Source organism: Corvus cornix, chromosome 2 (genome assembly GCF_000738735.6).
Source record: "Corvus cornix cornix isolate S_Up_H32 chromosome 2, ASM73873v5, whole genome shotgun sequence".
Classification (NCBI taxonomy): Eukaryota; Metazoa; Chordata; class Aves; order Passeriformes; family Corvidae; genus Corvus; species Corvus cornix.
The window spans coordinates 21,383,526-21,403,651 of NC_046333.1; the positions used below are offsets into that span (position 1 = coordinate 21,383,526).

At 41.2% G+C, this 20,126-nt stretch overlaps 1 protein-coding gene across 1 annotated transcript in view; it reads right to left on the reverse strand.

Annotated features, from left to right (window-relative positions):
• The window catches only part of RECK (reversion inducing cysteine rich protein with kazal motifs), a 45,881-nt gene extending 41,338 nt beyond the window's left edge, over nt 1–4,543 (reverse strand). Inside the window, exons 1-2 of the mRNA XM_039550126.1 lie at nt 4,381–4,543; nt 2,085–2,143 (exon numbers count right to left, since the gene is read on the reverse strand). Of these exons, the coding sequence (XP_039406060.1) occupies nt 2,085–2,143; nt 4,381–4,459 (138 nt within the window). The 5' untranslated portion in view covers nt 4,460–4,543. The remainder of the gene's footprint in view (nt 1–2,084; nt 2,144–4,380) is intronic.
• Between the last annotated feature and the right edge of the window lie 15,583 nt (nt 4,544–20,126).

Consider the following 20,126-nt stretch of genomic DNA (forward strand, 5'->3'; position numbering starts at 1 on the left):
AATTGGAGTAATACTTACTAAGATTGCAAAATAATTAGGTGTTTGAATCATGTTAGTTGACAAACAAATCTGTAATCCAAGCTCTCTTTTTCAAAGGTCTCACAGTAGCTGATTTACTGGTTAGCAGAATTCCTTACTGGTAAGCGTTCTTCCTTAACTGGCAGGATCCAGGGCAACATCACTGGGTGTCCTGTGCCTTTCACCCTAGTCCCTGGGCTCCCATGCAAGGCCTCCCTCAATACTATCGCTGGTGCCTACATAGATGAGCAGACAATGGGTAACAGTCTGAGGGCCAAAAAACCCCCTTGTGATTCCTGCAACGTCCTAGATCTAAGCCCCTGAAAACCAAATGAACTTAGCCAGAAAGTCTCATCTGGAGATGAATGCCTCCATGCACTGCAGAAGGGAGTGTTTCCCCCGGTGGTATTGTTTACAATCTGTTGGTTAGGCCGAGATGGCTCCTCAATGAACCTCGTTCCTCCTCATCTGCTCTAAGGCCCCAAATCTAATCTGTAAGTGCATATCCAAAGACAGGCCAAGAAAATTCTTCCTCCTGCCAGCTGCACAAAATAGTTAAGTTTCAGAAGATGAAAATCAGTAAAATAACAGCAGACAGCTCCTTCAGCCAGCCTGTTGGACCGTACCAAACGATCACTCACAAATTGATGCCACCAGCCTGATGCGAGGTAACTAAGCCAGCTCCTTATAGAACACTTTGAGGGGCACCAGTCTTGCTTCAGACTTGCTCTTGACCTTTCGCCACTAAGATTCTGGATATGCTGATTATCCGAGTAGAGAGAGATCATCCAGATTAGGCAAGATCAGAGTATCTTACAAAACCCACAGAAAATGATGCAATAATTAGAACCAGTATAGCAGAACTGGGATGGAATTTGACAGTAAAAAGCTGGAGGCCTTTCATGAAGAGCCAACAGGAATTCACATGATAAGCTGGAAACTTCAAACCAATGAAACACAAGACAGAAATGGACAGATTATTCCAAATGCTGTATAAATGCAGCTACTAAATTCACCAATAATTTTTTTATATACAGGAATGGATATCTTTCTCTAACATTCAAGTTTGAACACAATTTTTAAGACTGAGTGCCATACTTTTTTTTACAATGCCATGTATAGTTTTGCTTACCTGTATTCAAACAGCTAAACTTATGCTGGAAGGGCTGCAAAAATTCTTATAGGAATTGAGAGAATGTCTTATGCAAAGAGACTGTAAGACTTTTCCTTGTTTGGCCTAACAATATGAAAGCTGAAAGAGGATTTGGTTGTATTCTCTAGATATATCAGTGAGGGAAAAGTACAATTTAAAGTGAAAGTTTTATTAGTACAATCAGAGATAAATATAAACTTAATCATAACCAGGTTTATTGCTCGAACAGCCCCAAAGTGGGTAATGAAGACAAGAAAAGAGGGCAGGTATGATGTAAGAACACAACTTTAATATAAAAATTGTGTCTACATGTATGTAAGCTTTACTGATGTAAAAATCTTTGTAGATAAATATACGTAACTACACACACAAAACTGTACCACAGGTACAAATCTAAACGTAAGTTATGGAAAAATACTTTCCAAGCTTGAATTTAGAACAAACAGCCTTATGAATAGAGTAAGTAAGCAGATTTTTGCTGCATTCACAAAGCCATATATCATAATGAGATGCTTAGTGGACAAACAAGAACTGGAAGGAAGAAAGAATAATACTAGCATCTTGTTCTTCAGTTTAAACTCCCCAGAACTTGGAAATACACAAGATTCATAAATTCTGTAAAATACCTTCACCCCTCTCATTTCCTAATGTGCTTATCACTTCTTGACCAAATTGTGGCCTCAGGTTGGTATCACTATTTCTCCTCAACTTCAGCAGAACCCATTTTCTACTACCAAAGGAAAGAGGACTATGGTTTTAAAACTTCTAAGTTCTCATTTCGATAACATTACATCTCACAATTCACACATAGCATCCAGACAGAAGACCATTAGCTTACAACCTTAATGTTGCTACATCGTTGTCTAAAGATACAATTTCAACTCTGATGGAGTTAAATTTAAAACAAGCTTACCTGTTCACAGACATCACGGCACATTAAATTGTCCTTTGCATGGTAACAACAAGACAAGCCTATGGAAAAGCAAGGAGAGGGAAACAGATATTTAGAAGATTTGAAACACTTAACCATCACTTCTGAACACAAGTACACACTTGGTGCTCTATCAGGACAATTTTCTGGCCCACAGATGACCATAGGAAATTTTCCTTCCCAAAAGGCAAAAATGAACAAGAGAAATTTTTATTCTGAAAATGATGCAGATTGTTACGAGAAGTCTCACAGTTACTCCTGAACACTTGCTGCCAACAAAATGAGATCTCACTCCCTTTCTGCCTCTAGTTACATTTCTGCTACTTAACCTGCACTAGTTAGGCACATGGCAAATTCCTTTACGAGGCAATGCAATTTATTAACTCGGGGGAAACTTAGAATAAATATTAAAAAGTAAACAAAAACCCCACCAAAAATCTTTGTAGAGACTATATGCCTTTGTAAATTGAATCATGTCACAGAATCTGAAAAGTGCAAGAATCATTTAGGAACAGGTGGTGAAGGAAATCAGAGAAGGAACCTCTTTTCACATAGCTGCTCATTGAACTCTGGGTTCTAAAAACCTTGGGACAAAACCGTAAATTGTTTCACTATTGATGGATAATTAAGGCTGGATTTTCCTGACTGGATGGAAGTCACAGAGCAAACACAGATATGAACACATCAAGAGGGAATAAAAAGAGAACTGAAGCATTGGGAAGTCATGAAACACTGAAGTTTAAAGCAGCATTTTTAGCATTATACTCTACTGTGCTTTGTACCCCTACCATTAAAATATTTCGTTCATTCATGGTTAAGCTGGGCCAATATAAAATGAATTGAACAGTGCCTTGATACTCATTTTCATCCTCACTTTCCTGTGTTTGGACCAGTGTTTTAGAAAGCAGACGGAGGTGTCCTTCGAAACTTTTACTTTCACACACAGGATTATTTAACGATTACAGACTTCTGCTGAGCTGCATCTGAACAATGTAACACACTGGTACAACAAAAAAAAGTTTACTTCACAACACCTTACTAAATAGATTTTGACTGAAACATCAAGAAGGAACTTGGGCATGAATTCCTTGCAATATTAGTAGGTTTATCAATGGAAAGCTGGGCCAGAGTATGTCATATTTCATTCCACTAGCTTTTTACTGCCTTCCTCCTAAAACCAAGCCTCACTAGAAACCAAAACTACAGAACAACAATGAAATGCCCATAAATACTTTAGGGCATAAATACTGCCCTCTTCTCCTTTAAAGTATTACATGTTTTGTATTTTCCATTCCAACAATGTGATCTATTTATTAAATATGTTTTCCAATCTGTCCTTGTGCTGCCTTCTTTTTCCACCACTCTTTTTTGGTCCAGTCAAGAAGTTACAGACACACAGATTTCCAGAATGGTTTGGAGTGGAAAAGACCTTAGAGATCATCTAGTTCCAAGCCCCCTGCCATGGCCAGGGGCACCATCCACTAGACCAGACTGCTTAGAGCCCCATCCAGCCTGGCTTGAACACATTCAGGAACGGAGCATCTCCATCCTCTGGGAAACCTGGACATGACTGGCATTCTGGGCTGTGAGCGCACATGGCCAAGGCATCTACTATCCCAACTTTAATGCGGGGAGCTATTTTACCACTATCCTCTTTATTAAACGTCTTATCTTCACCTTTTAAAATGACTTGTTCGATACCACTCTTCTACTGAAACCAAGGAATACAAGCCCTGGAACACACAGACTGTTCTGACACTGAATATGGCAACCCAGGCGTCAGGTTTTACCCATTTGTGCCATTTCAAGCCGCAATCCTGTGAATTCACCCGCAGGCAGCGCGACAGCCGAAGGCACACATCCCGGCCCCGAGCCGCGGAATCCGCTGGGGTAGACGCGAGGTCAATGCCCGGGCGGGATGCCGGAGATCCGGCCGCTACAGAAGCTATGGAAGCGCCTCTCCCCGGCTGCGGTCCTGGCCGCAGGGATCCCGGCGGGTGCTCTCGCTCCCCGGGGAGCCGGCGCGGGCACCAGCCCGGACTGGCACCGGGACGGCGCCAGTGCCGCTTCCCGGGCACGGGGCAGGCGCGGGGGGCGCAGCGATGCCGGGGCGGCGTCCCCCCTCTCCCCCGGCTCCCGCATCCCGCCCCGACTGCGGCCAGACAGGAGAGTCCCGCGGCGTCGCATCCCCGCGGGCGACGCCGCCCCTGCGCCATGTTGTAGAGAGGGACCCGCGGAGCCGCCTCCCCCCGCTCCCTCCCCCGCGGTCGCTACTCACCGGCCGCCGCGGGGCACAACAGCGGGGCCGCCGCCAGGCACAGCAGGGCCCCAGGCCACCGAGCGGCCGCCGCCGCCATGGCCGGGTCTCGAACCCGCGTCAACCCCACCCCGCGACCCCCGCCCGCTGCACGGACAGACGGACGGAGGGACGGGCGGGATCTGCCGGCGGCAGCGCCCCCTCCCGCCAAACTCGCGCCGGCGCCCCCCGCGCCCATTGGCTGGGCCGCCCGACCAGGCCCCGCCCCATTGGCTGCACCGCCCCGCCAGGCCCCGCCCCATTGGCTGCGGCCCCTCCAGGCCCCGCCCCGCCCGGCCGCCGCGGGCACTCCGGCAGCAGCCGAGCGCGGCCCGCCCGGCCGGCGGGGGAAGGCGCCGGGCACGGGGCGCTGGGCCCGCCTCCTCCTAAAACCTCCTCCTCCTCGTCCCGGCACTGGGCTGCCCGTGGCCACCCGTTCTGTGGTGCCAGGGACACAGGCACCCCGCAGCCTTCCTTCCCCTCGGCCCATGGAGCGGTAGGGCCATGCCCGGAGGGAGCACTCGGGCTCGGTCTGAAAAGACGACTAAGGAGAGGAGAAGGGGGCACAGACTTAGTTTATTTCTATTTATATGTAGTATTTTAATTATTAACAGAATTCTACACATCACTTTTAGAGCGTTGGTTGCAGCCTTACAGTATTTTAAAGGGGGCGTATGAAGAGGAGGGAGAGTGACTTCTTACCCAGGCAAATAGTGACAGGACAAAGGGGAATAGTTTTTAACTGAAAGAGGATATGTTTAGATTAGATATTCGGAGGAAATTCTCTACTCAGAGGGAGTACTCAGTTACTGGAACAGGTTGCTCAGAGAAGCTATGGATGCCCCATCCCTGGCAGTGTTTACGGCCAGGTTGGATGGGGCCCTGAGCAACCTCGTCTGGTGGGAGGTGTCCCTGCCCTTGGCAGGGGGGTTGGAACAAGACGGCCTTTAAGGGCTCTTCTAACCCAAACCATTCTATGATTTCTGTGATTGTAAGGCAACTTTATAACAATGTTTTCTGCTTGAAATTACTTTGTGTATCTAGTGACTGTGAGGGAGAAATGGCCTCACTGGCCCCAAGCGTGGGTTACGGAGGGGAGTGACCCCTGGGCTGAGAGGACGCCCCCAAAGCACAGAGGTGAGGAAGCTGTCTTGGCTACACTTTGATGCTGATCCATGATCAGTGTCAGATTCAGTTCACAGGGTATATGATTAAAGAGTCTCTAACTGAAGAAACCTCTGTATAGTAGGGCCACCACTGCAGTTTATTTTCCATGTAGAGATCAAACTACCTCCCTCGCCCCTTTTTTTTTTTTTTCCCAAGAATTAAGGAGAATTGAAATGTAAGCTATCCAATGCAGTTAAAATGAACTTAAGTTACTGCTCATTTCATAGCTTGTGACTGTTTTGCCTCGAAGTCTGGCTGTTCCAAGGTGGATGGATCAGCTTTTGACAACTCCAGATTTTTTGGATGAGCACCTTAGCATCCCATTATCAGATTTTCCAGCAACAGTAAGACAGGAAAATTTTTAAGAACCCATAGAATTCGGTGTCCCACAAACTGCTTTTCCTTTTCCCAATCTGATACCCCAGTGACTTCCTTCTCCAATAACAAACTACCAAACTATTAATGACTCCGTGGTCTTATAGCCTGGAGAATCTGTAGGAACCCTTTAATTCCAATATCAAGTTCATAAATGGTCCACAAAACAAATCAAAAAACAAGAAGACCAAGGCAATACAGGAGAACACTCCAGTAAGTTGAAAAAGCTTTCTCTCTCTCTCTACACCAGTATAGAGTGATTAAAGTGTATTACTTCTTTGTCGAGCAAAGCCATAAAAAAGTACATTTAGTTGTATTTTAATTTGAAGTCTTTTTTTGCTATAATTGTGAATTCAAGAAAGTGAAAAGTCGCAGCTGTAACCTAATTACACAAAAATCTTTTCATACCAGGATAGAAATTATGCTGGTATGTAAGTGAGGTTACTTATCAGTTGAATAGCTGAGCTTTCCCCCCCACAGTCCAAGGTTAACTTCTCCTAATTTTCTATTTTGGGACTTAAAATTCACGGCGAGCCCACGAGGCGGCAGCAGATCACAAAGGAAAGTTAGCCTGATGGCCGAGTTTATGGGCTGGTTTAGTGTCTCTGAAAATACCAGGGGCCTGAACAGTTCAGATGCATTTTTTCCCCGGTAACGCTAAATGGTTTAATTTAGCTTGATTTTGGATGAGAGTGAACTGCTGTGCATTCTGCTTGCCCTGAGTGCCACTTATGTGCTGAGTCATTAGCAACAGTAATTTGTCCTCAGGCAAACAGGCAGGGAAAAGATGCAGGTGGGTCTTACAATTCAAAGGTAATTCATTGTCGCTCTAAGTCACCTCTTCAGATCCAGATGAAATAGTCGAGACCACTGAAAGTATTTCCTTCACTTTAAAACAGCAAACTGAACTTTGAAATAATATAAGCTTCTAAAATTTGGCTTTCTGTAAGGGTGGTATGAAGTTTAAACTTACTGTTCTGGAAAGCAAAGACTTTGTCCTTGGGAGTCTGAATGTTGAATCTGCAGGCTACTGTTTTCTAGCTAAACCATGTTCACTGGCCTTTTTAAAGCAGCATCCATTTGAAATTGATTCCTACCCAATATTTAAGAATGAGAAGTGGAATTCTGGGACTTGAAATAATTAAATGCCTCAGTGTAAAGCAGCTTGCTACAAATATGCTGACAGCATAATTTTAAAGTCTGGTGGTAAGACAGAAACTGTTCTTCAAGTGTTACGTTGTTTTTTGCTGCTCCTGTCAACTGCTAAGGGAAAAGGAATACTTTATTCTGTATGCTGTATTTCCTGTTGCCTAGAATATAACAAAGTCTGCTCATTCAGCTACGCTTTTTGTATTATCTTGAGTAATTGGTTTATTATATTTTGTGTTGAGTAGCATTTGATCCTGCCTTCTTATCCTAAAAATTGCTGAGTGTTACTCCGTAGTTTATGCTGAAGTCTCCCTCAGCAATAAGTGAAGATTCTGATGTACTCATGGTCTGAGTTACTGGTCCAAAAACATGTTCTACTGAAAGAGATCTGACATGATCCCCTCAGAAAGTAAAATGATGCCACTTTTTTCTTAAATCCAAATTGTCAATGTGGCAAATCTCTGTGTGTTTCAGCAGAGTACTTTGTGGACTGAAAAATAGTGTTCTGTATTTGAATGTTACGTGTTGTATCTCATTCGAGATGTGCAGTGTTGCGTTGCTGTAGTTCTCAGATATCTACACCTTGTAATTTGAAAGGTGCTTACAGCACTTGTGAACTTACCCTAATTATCATTAATTTGCCTAATCTGTGTATCAACCACTAGATATCTGCATGATAAGCCAGTGCTAGATTCCTAGCGCATGTTGGAGCGTTTTCCTGTGCTGGGGCTTGTTCGGTTTCACCTCCAGGTTGGTACCAGGCCTCAGATGTGTCTCTGGGCAAACTGCTAGGATCTGTGGGACCAGTCCTGGGGCTGTCCCTAACAAGCTGCTAGCTAGTAAGTGAGGCTGTTGCCTGTTTCTTCAGGCTAAGGATGGATTTCCACAACAAAGCCTCTTTCAAAGAGATTTTTTTCTTAAATGGGCAAACCTTCTTGTTCAGGCAAACCTTAGCGACTTTATATTTTCTCTGTTAGATCTCAGCCAGCATTTTCCATCTGACTTTCCAAGTAACTAATAATGAATAAGAAAGATTATTTTCTAATTACTTCTTCCTTTTTTTTTAAATTCAGAAAACTAGATTTATATTAAAATGTAGAATGTGAATACAAAAGCTGGCTTTGGTGGCTGCTATTACACATACCAGAAGCAGTGTGCATTTATGCTGATAAAGAATGCTGTATATAAAGCAGCATAGATGTGAAATTAAAGCCAATTAAAGATGTACATTAATGCCAAATACAATGTCTGCAATTAATTTTGAGCAAGTTGAACATGTGGTGCATATTAGAGTTCATAAAATCTTGCCATAGGCAAATAATTAATGTTGCCTACATCAAGTCTGTAAGGATAGCCAAATGAAAGTGATTAAATAATTGAAGAATATATGATTAATTAAAATTTGCTGTGAAGGTAATAAAGAAGTAAATAAGATTCTGTCATCATCAGTGAGCATACTTTAAGAAACTGTTCTAGTGTTTTAGGAAGGAATTTGAAATGGATCTCATGTTTGCTCAGAGACAGTTTTGATGTTCATAAAGGTACCGTAAGAAATCTGGCTCTGCTTCAGACTGCGTAACTTTTCTCAGCAGAGCAAACCACCTGAAACTAAAGTCCCCTGTCAGTCTAAATTTTAAGCTCTGGAAATTAGTTACAAGATTAAAGCTTCTGCTTCTCTTCAAATGAGAGTGCTGAGTGCAGTACACTTCCTGGTAACAGAGTTTATGAAACGGATAACTTAGAACAAGGTTGTGGACTGATGGGAGCATCAAGACCATTCTTTGACAGAGAACTTCACCAGTGAAATGTAATTACTGTGTCCTTCCATGCTAAAGAAGGTGATACTAAAAATAATGCCCAAAGAAGTCACCAAGATACATGTCTGCTATTTGGCCAGATGCTTTTTGCTCTCTATGCTGCTTTGTATGCTCTGCAGTCTCTGTGCTGTGTACTCTTTATAATGGAAATGCGTATTAATGCATCTTTATCAATTTGCTGCCTTCAAGACCACTGCATGAGGGCCAGGGTTGCTAGAAAGTGTCTGGAGTACTTTCATGTAAAAGACCCTCTAAATGGACAGATCATTTCAAAATGATTTCTAAAATAACACTAAGGGATTGATAGAAAAAAAAAAAGTTGTTTTTCAGTTTGAGAAGCTGGAAATGAGGGAAATTACACTGGCAAATCCTGGAGTCTGGGAATGTGGGAAAAGAATGTTTCAAATGGAATCCTGTTCAGTCCAGTCAAATGCTTCAATTATCTTAATGATCTAAATCTGAATCTAAACTCAAGTCTGGCACACCTGTACCATAGCAGAGATGGGCTGTGCTTATGCCAGTTGAAATCCTATCTTCTTCCTGGCCTTGGCTCACCATCCAAGAGGACAAATAACAGCATTTAGCTAGTGATGACACATCCATGTGTCATCTGTGTCTTTGGATACAGATAAAATGGATATTCATTTTGCTTTTCAGCTCAGGCTTCTGTAGCAGCAGTGCATCTGCCAACATTTCATAAGCATGGGCTGGAGATAGAAAAGGATGTGTTGAAGAACACTGAGAATGCCATATGGAAATTCTTCTGTGGATTATCCCACTGAATCATCTAGTTGTGTATAGGATTAGTTACTTCTCCATATGGTGTTTAAGGACCAAATTGCTGCTGGAATGTTTTCCAAAGGTTATTTTTATATTTTTCTGTACTATGGAATTGTGTTAAAAATTACATCATAACCTGCACCTACAGTGAGATATTTTAAAGCATCCAAAGAGCTTTATTCATTTTCTTCCATGTTTTAGCACCTATAATTCTCTCTCAATTAGTAATCTTTGAAGGACTGCATATAATTCATTCACTGCTATACATTTATTTCTGTATGAACACAGTCTGCAAGCTTTGCAAAAAGGGATGTGGGTGGTATGAAATAATATATGCTGCTAATTGACAATTGTGCAGTTGCTTCTACTTTGAAACAGAAAAAAAAAATCAATGTAGACTGGCAGGTTAAATAAAAAGGAAGGGGAAGGCATAAAATTCCATTTTTTGCCACTAATTTGTGTCACACTATTTAAATCAGTCGTAGTTAAACTAATCAGCTTAGCTACAATGAAATTGTTTTATTCTTGCTACTCCATAAATTAGCTAGCAAGTTCTGTCAAGATGACATTATAATTATGTGAATTACAGATTAGTGCCTATTCCCATTTGTACCTACGCTTGAGTGACACGAGTGAATTAGGGTAGAACTTTGTCAGTATGCATTAATCCTGAATACTTCTCAAAGTGCCTTAATAAAAATGTTGAAAGGTGCCTTATTTATCCCAACTTCTGTAGCTGTTGCTAATACAAATATATATAGATATGAATAACTTACATATGAAGTTCAAGAGTGAAGGAAGTTATTTAGAGAGCTCTGATGTCTTTGCTAGGAAAGGAGAAACAGCATGTGTCAGAGAAGAATGGAGAGAGGGAGTCATGCACTGGGACAAGGCCGTGGGATAGTGAGAGCAAGAGCTGTATAAAGAAACATAAAATTAAAATTGAAATTGACTGCTTGGAAGGACTGCATACACTTCATGCTTCAGCTTCCTGACTTCCTTCACCAGACAGTTCTTCCTACATTCTTAGCTGTGCTAGTGGATTGCCATCCTCCGAACCTCAGCTCCTCCAGTGGAACAGAGGCAGATGTGGGTATTGACATCCCAGAAAAAAGCTGTGAGCCCCTCACCCTTCTGTGTGCCCACGCTCTTCTCATGGAAAGCCCGAGAATAAGCAGCCTCTCAAAAATATGATGAAGTCCATCACATAGCACCTTAAAAGGACAAAACTAAAAAGTAGCTTGGTTTAAAAGTGTTCTTACTAGTGCCAAAAAGGAAAGTCAAGTAATAATTTACTGATGTCACAAATTAAATACGTGATGTCCTTTATGCATACCTGTATATCTTACATGCACTATTTGTTATGATTTTATTCAGTAGCTAGCACATATGGAAGACACATTAGTGGAATGAAAGCTGGGGAAGGGGGAATGTTATTAAGTGTGCTTTATCAAGCTGTACTTACATCTTGTACATTTAGAAGTGCCAGAGCATTTTCAAAAACAAAACCAAAATTTCATCTTTAAAACAACTTACAGGGTCCAAAAGCCCTCTGGTGTGTTTTTTGCTGTTCTGTACCTCCTAGATTTGAAGATATTGGAAAAATAGTGAAACACAATCCTAAGTGGTACTTCAAATTCTCCTGCAATTCCTAAAGAAAAAGTTGTCTTTAAACGAAATATATATTTAAATACATATGGAATATGTATTTAAATGAAATGTATTTATAGTCATTAGAAATGGAGTTTCATGATGGAACAGGACAGAATGTGCCAGTGCAGCAGAGGGTGCAGCCTTAATGTAATGACCAAAGCACAGTGACCTTAAGTGTAAATGGCAGCCACCTGTTCGCACACAACCAGCCCCTTTTATCCCCTTTCCCCTCTCTTTTCCTATGCTTGTTGCTTCCCTCCCTCCCTTTCCCCACCTTTGGTTCCTCCCTAAATGTGCTGTGGCAAGTCCAGCACCCGGAGGCCAGGCACAGAGAACCTCTCCAGCAGCAGCATCATCAGCTGGGACTCACAGCTGGACAGCAAGGCTTATGGCTTTCCCAGGGCAGCTTTGTGACAGGGGCTTCATTCCTGTTACTGGGCTACAGGGATTCCTCATCCTGCCTCTCTGCTTCTTTGTATTTGTGGGGCTGAGCTGTTCCTCACATCTGCCAGCATTGAACCAAATAATATAATCCACTCTTCGATGTTTCAATGTGTTATCTGCAGGCCCAAGAAAACCAGGACACTTAAGCAGGTAGTTGTCTCTGGATCACCAGCCTTGTGGTAACCAGGCTGAGGTCCTCTTTTTTGTAAAGGGCAGGGGGGATTTTACAGTTATGCTAGGAAACCCCAATGGGGAAAAAATAAATTATCATACCAATTAAAAGTTGTTCAGAGTATAACTTGAAGGAGATTCGCAATAATGGAAGTAAAACAAATTAAGAAGACCCCCAATGAACAGAAACAACCCAACAGCTGAAAGCAGACCACATGTCTAGAGTTAGTATACTTGCAGGGATTTTGCATTCCTTGCCCTTCCTCTTGCATTCCCTGAATTTTTCTCTAAGGAGCATATTATCAGTCATGTATCCCTCTGAAGCATCTGCAGCTTCTGAATATCTTACACGTGAGCAAAATAGGACGTATTAAAGAAAAGTGTGAGATTTTGAAGGTACTGTTTCTACAAAAGGCCTAAAAAGTCCATCTTGCTCCTAAAAAGATGCAAAAGCAGCAAACAAAGCAAACTCATTCTTTCCAGAAGGCACCAAGGGCATGCTTCCAGGAGAAGTGCAGGTAAGGGAACAGAGCATTCAGGCACATGGATTTTCTGGCTGGTGAAGTTAATGTTTGCTATTTTTATCCTGTTTATTATTGTGACAAAACAGTTTTTGTATTAGTAGTGCAATTCTAGTATTGCTAGTTAGTCACTAAAACACTGACTCATTGGCAAGTTATCCCTAGTGCTACTTACAGATTTAGAAAAACCCTAATTTTTCTTTTTCTTTTTGACTCACCATTACTAAATGTTCTTGTTACTGCCCATAGAATAAGAGCAAATGCTCACAAGTCAATGTGGTCATGTGCATCAAAGCCATCAGCCAAAATCGAGTTTTCCAGAAGTTTTGCCATGTACCATTTTGTGCCAAGTCTAGGATTGTTTCCAATATCTGATCAGTTCTTTGTCCAGGAATGTGTTAATGCAAGGCCTAAAATTAAGGTAAGAGTTCTTCAAAATGAGAGTTTAATTAATATAAATTTGAGGTTAGCATTATCACATTAAATTGATCAGTATAATCTATTTAATACCAAATCAGGGACATAGAAAGGCTGAAGTGCTACAGCAAAGCAGAAATGCTCTCACAAGAAGTGGCAGATTACTTAATCTGTGTTAATTAAACCTTGACATTATCACAGAATGGCTTGGGTTGAAAAGGACCTTAAGGATTATCTAGCTCCAACTCCCAAATTACTACAACTAATGAATTCCAAATTGTTGAAAGTAATTAACTCCAAACTTCTGTAAGTTGATAGCTAGCTGACTGTATCCTTAGTGAGAAAAAGTGAGACAAGTAGAATATTGCCTTCGGATTAATTCAAGGTGGGTTGCTCATCACAGGAATTAAAAAAAAACCCAGCTGAAGCAATGTCAGGACTTGGTGTTATTTTGACAGCTTGTGAAGGATTGGGAATATACTGAAAGATTGGGATGGTGGGCAGTGATTCTTTTGAAGAGGAGCAAAGGAAGGAAATAAGGATTTTTATACCAATCATTTTATTTTGGTTGTTTGGGGTAAAGAAATCCACCCTGAATGAGTCATCCAACATTATTTTTGAGTACCACCATGACAGCAAGCAAGAGTCAACAAGCATTTTGTTACAGACAAATTGTGGCGAACATAGCTTATTTTCCTTCACAAGAGGCAAGAAATATTCGTGTTGGACATAAAGAACCTTTCTAAAGATAAGAGTAGTGAAGTATTGAAATGTATTGCCTAGGGAAGTTGTAGGATATCCACCAGAAAGAGTCTGGCAAATCTTTCAGAAATAGTCTAGGCAAATGTTTACCGAGCACGTGGATATGGCTTATCTCCCTTGTGAGGACTATGAAAGCTCTGATGATTTCCAGAATCTTTTTGAGGCCTTTTTTTCCCCCTGAATCTCCACCCAGTCCTACAGGCTGTATATGGGCCCTTCACAAACAGGGCAGAGACTGCTGTAAGAGGCTTTTTGGGCATCTGAAGTGCTCATGGACAAACCTGGAGCAGCTGGAAGCACCCTTCTTCTGGCTGGACCTTTTCCAGTGACCACCTGTAAGTGTGTGCTGGAAAGAGAAACTTAACAAATGGAGCTGCTGAGATTTGTCAGCCTTTCTGGAGATTAAAACCCAGAAGTTCCATTTTCAACCTCAGAGTAAGACCTAATCACCACAAAAGACAGCACAAATGAAACTGTTTCATCTCTAGGAAACGGTCTTCATTTGAGAACATTTCCTAAACATCAAGACTCATCTCCCATGTTCAAAACCTCTTAGTTTTCATCTCTTTCTAGCACAAAGTTCAAACTCCTTATTGCCTATCCAGTTTTCTGTGTGACAACTTCTTGTATTCTAAGATATAGTAGAAACAAACTGGGATTACGTATCATAGGCGTTATGGCCTCAAATGCTTCTAAGGAGACATAAAATGAGGATTTTTTTTACTTCACTTACCATGTATTTGCAGGAGAAATTCTGTTTGCTCTTGCCTTGGGCAGGCTCTTCATATGCTGCAGTGCTGTAGCCACGACCACCACAGCAACCTCCTGACACCACCACTCTCTGCTCCTTAAGGGTTTTTTCAAGAAAAGCTAACGAAAACAGTCTGTTCCAGTAATCAGACCCAGAGGAATTAGAGATACTATGAAAGAAGTGAGAAATAACAGTGTAGAAATAATTCCAAGAAAATTATTTATATATCCCTTCCTTTCTCTGTTGCTACTGCAGATGCTTGAGCGCATGACTGACGGCAGTAAATCTTGGCAAAATCTGTGCTTTGAGTAAAGTATAATTATAGAACTATTTTCTTCAGAAGAACATATAACAGAAGTCTGAGGAAGCACAGTGCAGAAAATACATCGCTAAATAAAATTACCTCAATCCCAAAAAACATAATATAATTAGCTTTACACACTTACACAGTAGTTTATGTGTTTTAATGTAGGTGTAGTGGGTTCAGTTTGTAACCAGGCAGAAACACCAAATTAGTGTAGTGGTTTTGGTTCAAAATATTCATTACCTACTTATTTACCTTCTGTGAGATAAGAATTAGGAGAAAGCAAAGCAGGCACAAAACTTAAAAGAATATAAAGAAGTTTATTAACAGACCTAAAAGAAAGGGAAAAAATTCAGACCAAACCTTCAGAACACTTCTCATCCCCCCACCTTTCTCCTTTCTCCCACTGACAATGTAAAAAGACAACCCTTGAGATTTTCAGTCAGTTTACCACTTCTATAATAACCTTTTCCAGTTCACTTAGGGAGAGGAGTCTCTCTTGCTCATGCTATGGAGACATCTCCACAAGAAATTCTCTCATGGCTTCAGTGTCACAGCGAGACAGCTGCCTGGGCTGGTTCTCTGCTCGCATGTGAGAGTCCCTTCCCTCGACTTACAGCTTTCCCCACAACTGCTTTTGAGGGTTCAATCTTGAGCTACTGGGGTACCATTTTAAGGATGAGCTGTTCAGAAACAAAGGTTCTCTTCACCTATCTCTGGGAGCATCTTCATCTCCAGGAACAGAGGTCTTGTCCTTCCGATTTGGAGCAAGAGTCCTCATCACTTCCATCTCTCCCTGTTCAAACTTCTCATCAAATTACAGCTGCTTCAGCATTTGCTTATTTCAGCACAGGTACTTTTGCTCACAATTACAGTCTGAATGCTCCACCCCCCCCAGGCTTTCATGGAATTACAACAGGTACTCTGATATATCACAGTCCATCACCACCCTAGCTTTACAACAGAATTTCAGCTTCTAAGAATCTCCTCTTTCTCCTCCCTCAGGGTTTCAGCTCTTCCTTCTTCACTGACTTTGGTGTCTCTATGGTGTTTTCTTCACCTTCCCCCTTCCTCAGACTTGGGAGAGGATTGATGTCTGCAGGCTTCATCTGTTCTGGAGGAAATTTACAGCACTAAAAGAGGGTTAATCTCACCTGGCCCCGCAGCTGGAGTTCACTTATCACTGTTGGTCCCATGATCTTTGCCAGGCAGCTTCAGCTGAATCTTCGGCCGCACTGGAAGGGGGTGGTGTGGAGCCAGGCCGTGCTGCCTGCACGGAGCAGGGCTGTGGGGCCGCGGGTGGAACAGGGCCGCACGGCTCCAGGATGGCTGAGTCCCAGCCCCCAGTTACCTGTCCAAAGGCCGGAAGCAAGAGAGGCTTTCCAGGCGTTTGTTCATTCTTAAATGTGGATCACAGAGGCATGTCAAGCTCTTTAAGTGGCTTAAAAGTTGCCAATATTCACACTAGCCAGTTGATTGGTTCTGTTAGGTCATAGAGGAAGCTGTAAGCACCTCTTTGCAGGAGAATCACTTCCTAGCTATGCTAACCCATGATATTTACAAAATTAAATAATACTCCATTTACAACTCGTGTTAATGATTTTAAACAACTATTAAACTGTTTAAATTATTAAAATACTTTTGTAATAATTTAAATTATTCTTAAAATGACTGTTCAATGATTTTATTATTTAATCTTAATTCTCAAGAGAAAAAAATCAGGAAGGTTTTGAAAAAGCATTATGAATAAAGGCAGTTAAGATTAAGAATCTTTTCTAGTAATATTTATTATTTATTGAGAAGTTATCCTTGCTAGGTTTCTGCCTTGTTCCTGTATCACGGTCTTTATAATCACCTCAGGCATCAGCACTTGTAATTAAAAGACCTACATTCTTTTGGGAAGTACAGTGCAACACAACAGACATTAAGGATTTCATCACAGTCATTTTATCATGTTTAGCCTTTTCTATGTACAAGTGAATGAATCATGAGCCACATCCTATCAATTGTGAGTTAATGTAGTAGGACTTCTGATGAGATTACGGTGTTATTCCTGAAACGAAATACCATATAGTGTTTTGTATGCAACATGAGTTGTCCAATAAATTCTACATATTCCTCACAGCAGATTTATTAGCTTCAAGAATAATAGGTTACTTTTAATTCGGAATTTGTCATGAAAGGGATTATTTTTCCAACAATGAACATTCCTTACTGAGGTCAGCAATGCAGTGGCACAATTAATGCAGATATTTTTATTTTTTAATGCCCATGTGCTGTTGCTGGTTTACCTTCTAATCCAAATATTTTAATATGTGGATATACAAAACCATTTGCAACAAAAAGTAAAAAATTTAAACAGCTATAAATTATCAACAGTGTGTAGTTAAACAGTCACTCATTTTTGTGGTAGCAAGGCTGAATTTCTACTGCAATTTCTTGATGTCACATCTGATGCAATGAACTCTAAAAGAAAAAGGAAATTCTTCTCATTGACTTGTGTTACTATGCTTGCATTTGAAAATAATTTGATATGGCAGTAGTGGTTTGGTAAATCTATCAGCAGAGCTACTAATTAACTTCAGTGTTTGTTTTAAGAAAAAAAAAATCAAAACACATTCCTTGTTCCTTGTCAAATGATCCTTTTTGTGCCAATGACTATGAACTCACTGATCAGTAAGAGTTGTATTCTATGAAATCAGCTCCTTCTGGGTCTTATTGTAAAGAGCACTTTTCTGTTTCACCAACTCTCTTGGTTTAGCCCCAGGTAGCAGCCACGCCCCACACAGCCACTTGCTCACTCCCACATCAGCAGCACTGGGGAGAGACTTGGAAGGGTAAAAGGTGGAAAACTCATGGTTTGAGATGAAGAAAGTTTAATAGGAAAAGCAAAAGCCATGCACACAAGCAAAGCAAAACAATGAATTAATTCACTTCTTCCCATGGGCAGGTAGGTGTTCAGCCATCCCCAGGAGAGTAGGGCCCCATCACATGGTAACAAGTTGGGAACACGAACACCATCACTCCAAATGTCCCCCCCTTCCTCCTTCTTCCCCACACTTTATACCCTGAGCATGATGTCCTGTGGTCTGGAATATCCCTCTGGTCAGCTGGGCTCACCTGTCCTGGCTGTGTCTCCTCCCAACCTCCCAAGCACCCCACATTCCTTGCCAGCATGGCAGTATGGAAAGCAGAAAAGGCCTTGGCTCAGTGCAAGTCCTGTTCAGCAATAACAAAACATCTCTTAATTATCAACCCTGTGCTCAGCAGAAATCCAAAACAGCCCCATACCAGCCACTGTGAAGATAATGAACTCTACCCCAGCAAAAACCAGCACAACAACTTATTAAGTAAAATTGGGTTTGATTAGGATTTAAGTAAATGAATAAACTGTAAATAATTTGGACAGATTCGTAATGGCCACCCTTTTCCAGTCTCACAACCTGTAAGGGAGCCTGAATATTTGTTGTTTAATTTCAATCAGGGAAATGAAAGCCTCTGTATCACATCACATGTTCTTTTCTAAAATCTACTTAAGCAACAGCAAGCAAAACCAGAGATAACTATCTAAAAAGTTACAGGCTTATAAGAAAAAAGTGTTTCAAAGCTGCATAATTCAGATACTTCAAAAGTTCTTTTCTCTATCAAAAATTTCAAGTGAATTATAGACCTGAACAAAAATGAAGTACAACATAACTCCCTTTCCCCCCTAGAAAGAACTTTAAAAGGACATGACTAAGATTTTCTCATTAAGAGATAAATATCTGAAAAATCAGCCCTTTTAACTTGGAACTAATGATACCAGGATACACTCATGTTGAAGTAGTATGGCACTAAAAATATCAGCTTCTTTAAACTATGAATTTTTGAATCCCTTGTAGAAAAGAATCTCACAGCAACTTTCTTCACTTGCCACTGAGCTTTCCAGCTTCTGCATTGTGGCCTCTTCTTAAAAAAGAAAAAAAAAAAAGAAAAAAAAGTTTAATAATGACATGTATTTCTTTTCAGGCCTGGGGACATTTTAAGTAGATGTGTGTTAAGGACTTTGATTACTATTCTCTACAGTTTTTTTAGCATTTATAACAAGATCAAAGGCAGGAGATGTTGTCAGAATTTTAAAGTGGTGCACTGAGTGTTCTGCACAGTACATCACCTGGCTGCAGAATTGCAATGGGTTTTTGTACACAAATTCACTGCTGTTCAATTCTTAAGAAACAGTGTGTCTCCAATGCCTAAAGCAAAAATGTTTAGTTTTGGGGAAGAATAAGACTCATAAGAAGATTAGTTCCACTCTCAGTTAAAAGATTACTGCTATCTGGTGTCTTTGATCTTCAGCATGGAAAGTAGAGCTGGCAACTGTTTTTTCTCATTCTCTCTCTTCCAACAGTGCTGATCGTATCCAAAATATTTAATTCAATTGCAGCGGAATTAAAGTTGCAGCAAATATTATTTTCATAGGTCCAAACAGGAAGCTCAAAGAGTTGAGTAGCTCCCTAAACTAACTCATAAGAATGAAAAAATGAAATGTGTTTGTTATTGAGAAAAGCGAGCAAAGAACCTGGAAGTCCAACAGAAAATCTCTTTCATTCTTGTGTGCAAAGCACAGTATCACCCAGACTAGGGCCACCTTCTACCTCCATGAATTGAGTACAATAAGTCAATCACACAATTTTCTTTAGCAATCCCCTCTAGTCTGTGGACAACGATACACTACTGAATACCTGAAAATTAAAGATGACTTGAGAAGCTGAGATGGCTTCTAATACTGAATTGCAATTGTACATCACCTGTGGTATAGATGCATGGAGCATGGAAGACAGGAGACCTTACAGCACCTTCCAGTACCTGAAGGGAGCCTGCAAGAGAGTCCCTCCCTTGAGACGGACTTCATATAAGGGCATGGAGTGACAGGACAAGGGGGAGATGGCTTTAAAGTGAAAGAGAACAGGTTGAGTTCAGGTATGGGGAAAAAAATACTTCCTGTGAGGGTGGTGAGGCACTGGCACAGGTTGTCCAGAGAAGCTTGTCCAGGATGCTCCCTTCCTGGAAGTGTTCAAGGCTGGGTTGGATGGGGCTCTTAGCAACCTGGTCTAGTGCAAGGCATCCCTGCCCATGGCAGGGCTTGGAATATGGTGATCCTTAAGGTTCCTTCCAACCCAAACCATTCAATGACTCTAGCTACAATTGCATTTAAGTGTGAGCTACCATGGTTGTTTTGGTACCATACGTAGGCAGATCACTAAAAATAGCTCAGTAACTATCAAATCCAATCTTCCTTTCAGCAGAGTAAAAGTGTATCAAATTATTTATAGGCAGAGTAATCTCTTGTAACAAGATTTGTAAAATTTATTAATTCAGGTGTGAATGCTTCACAAGTATAATGTAAGTTCTGACAAAGTGTTTTGATTTGATGTTTT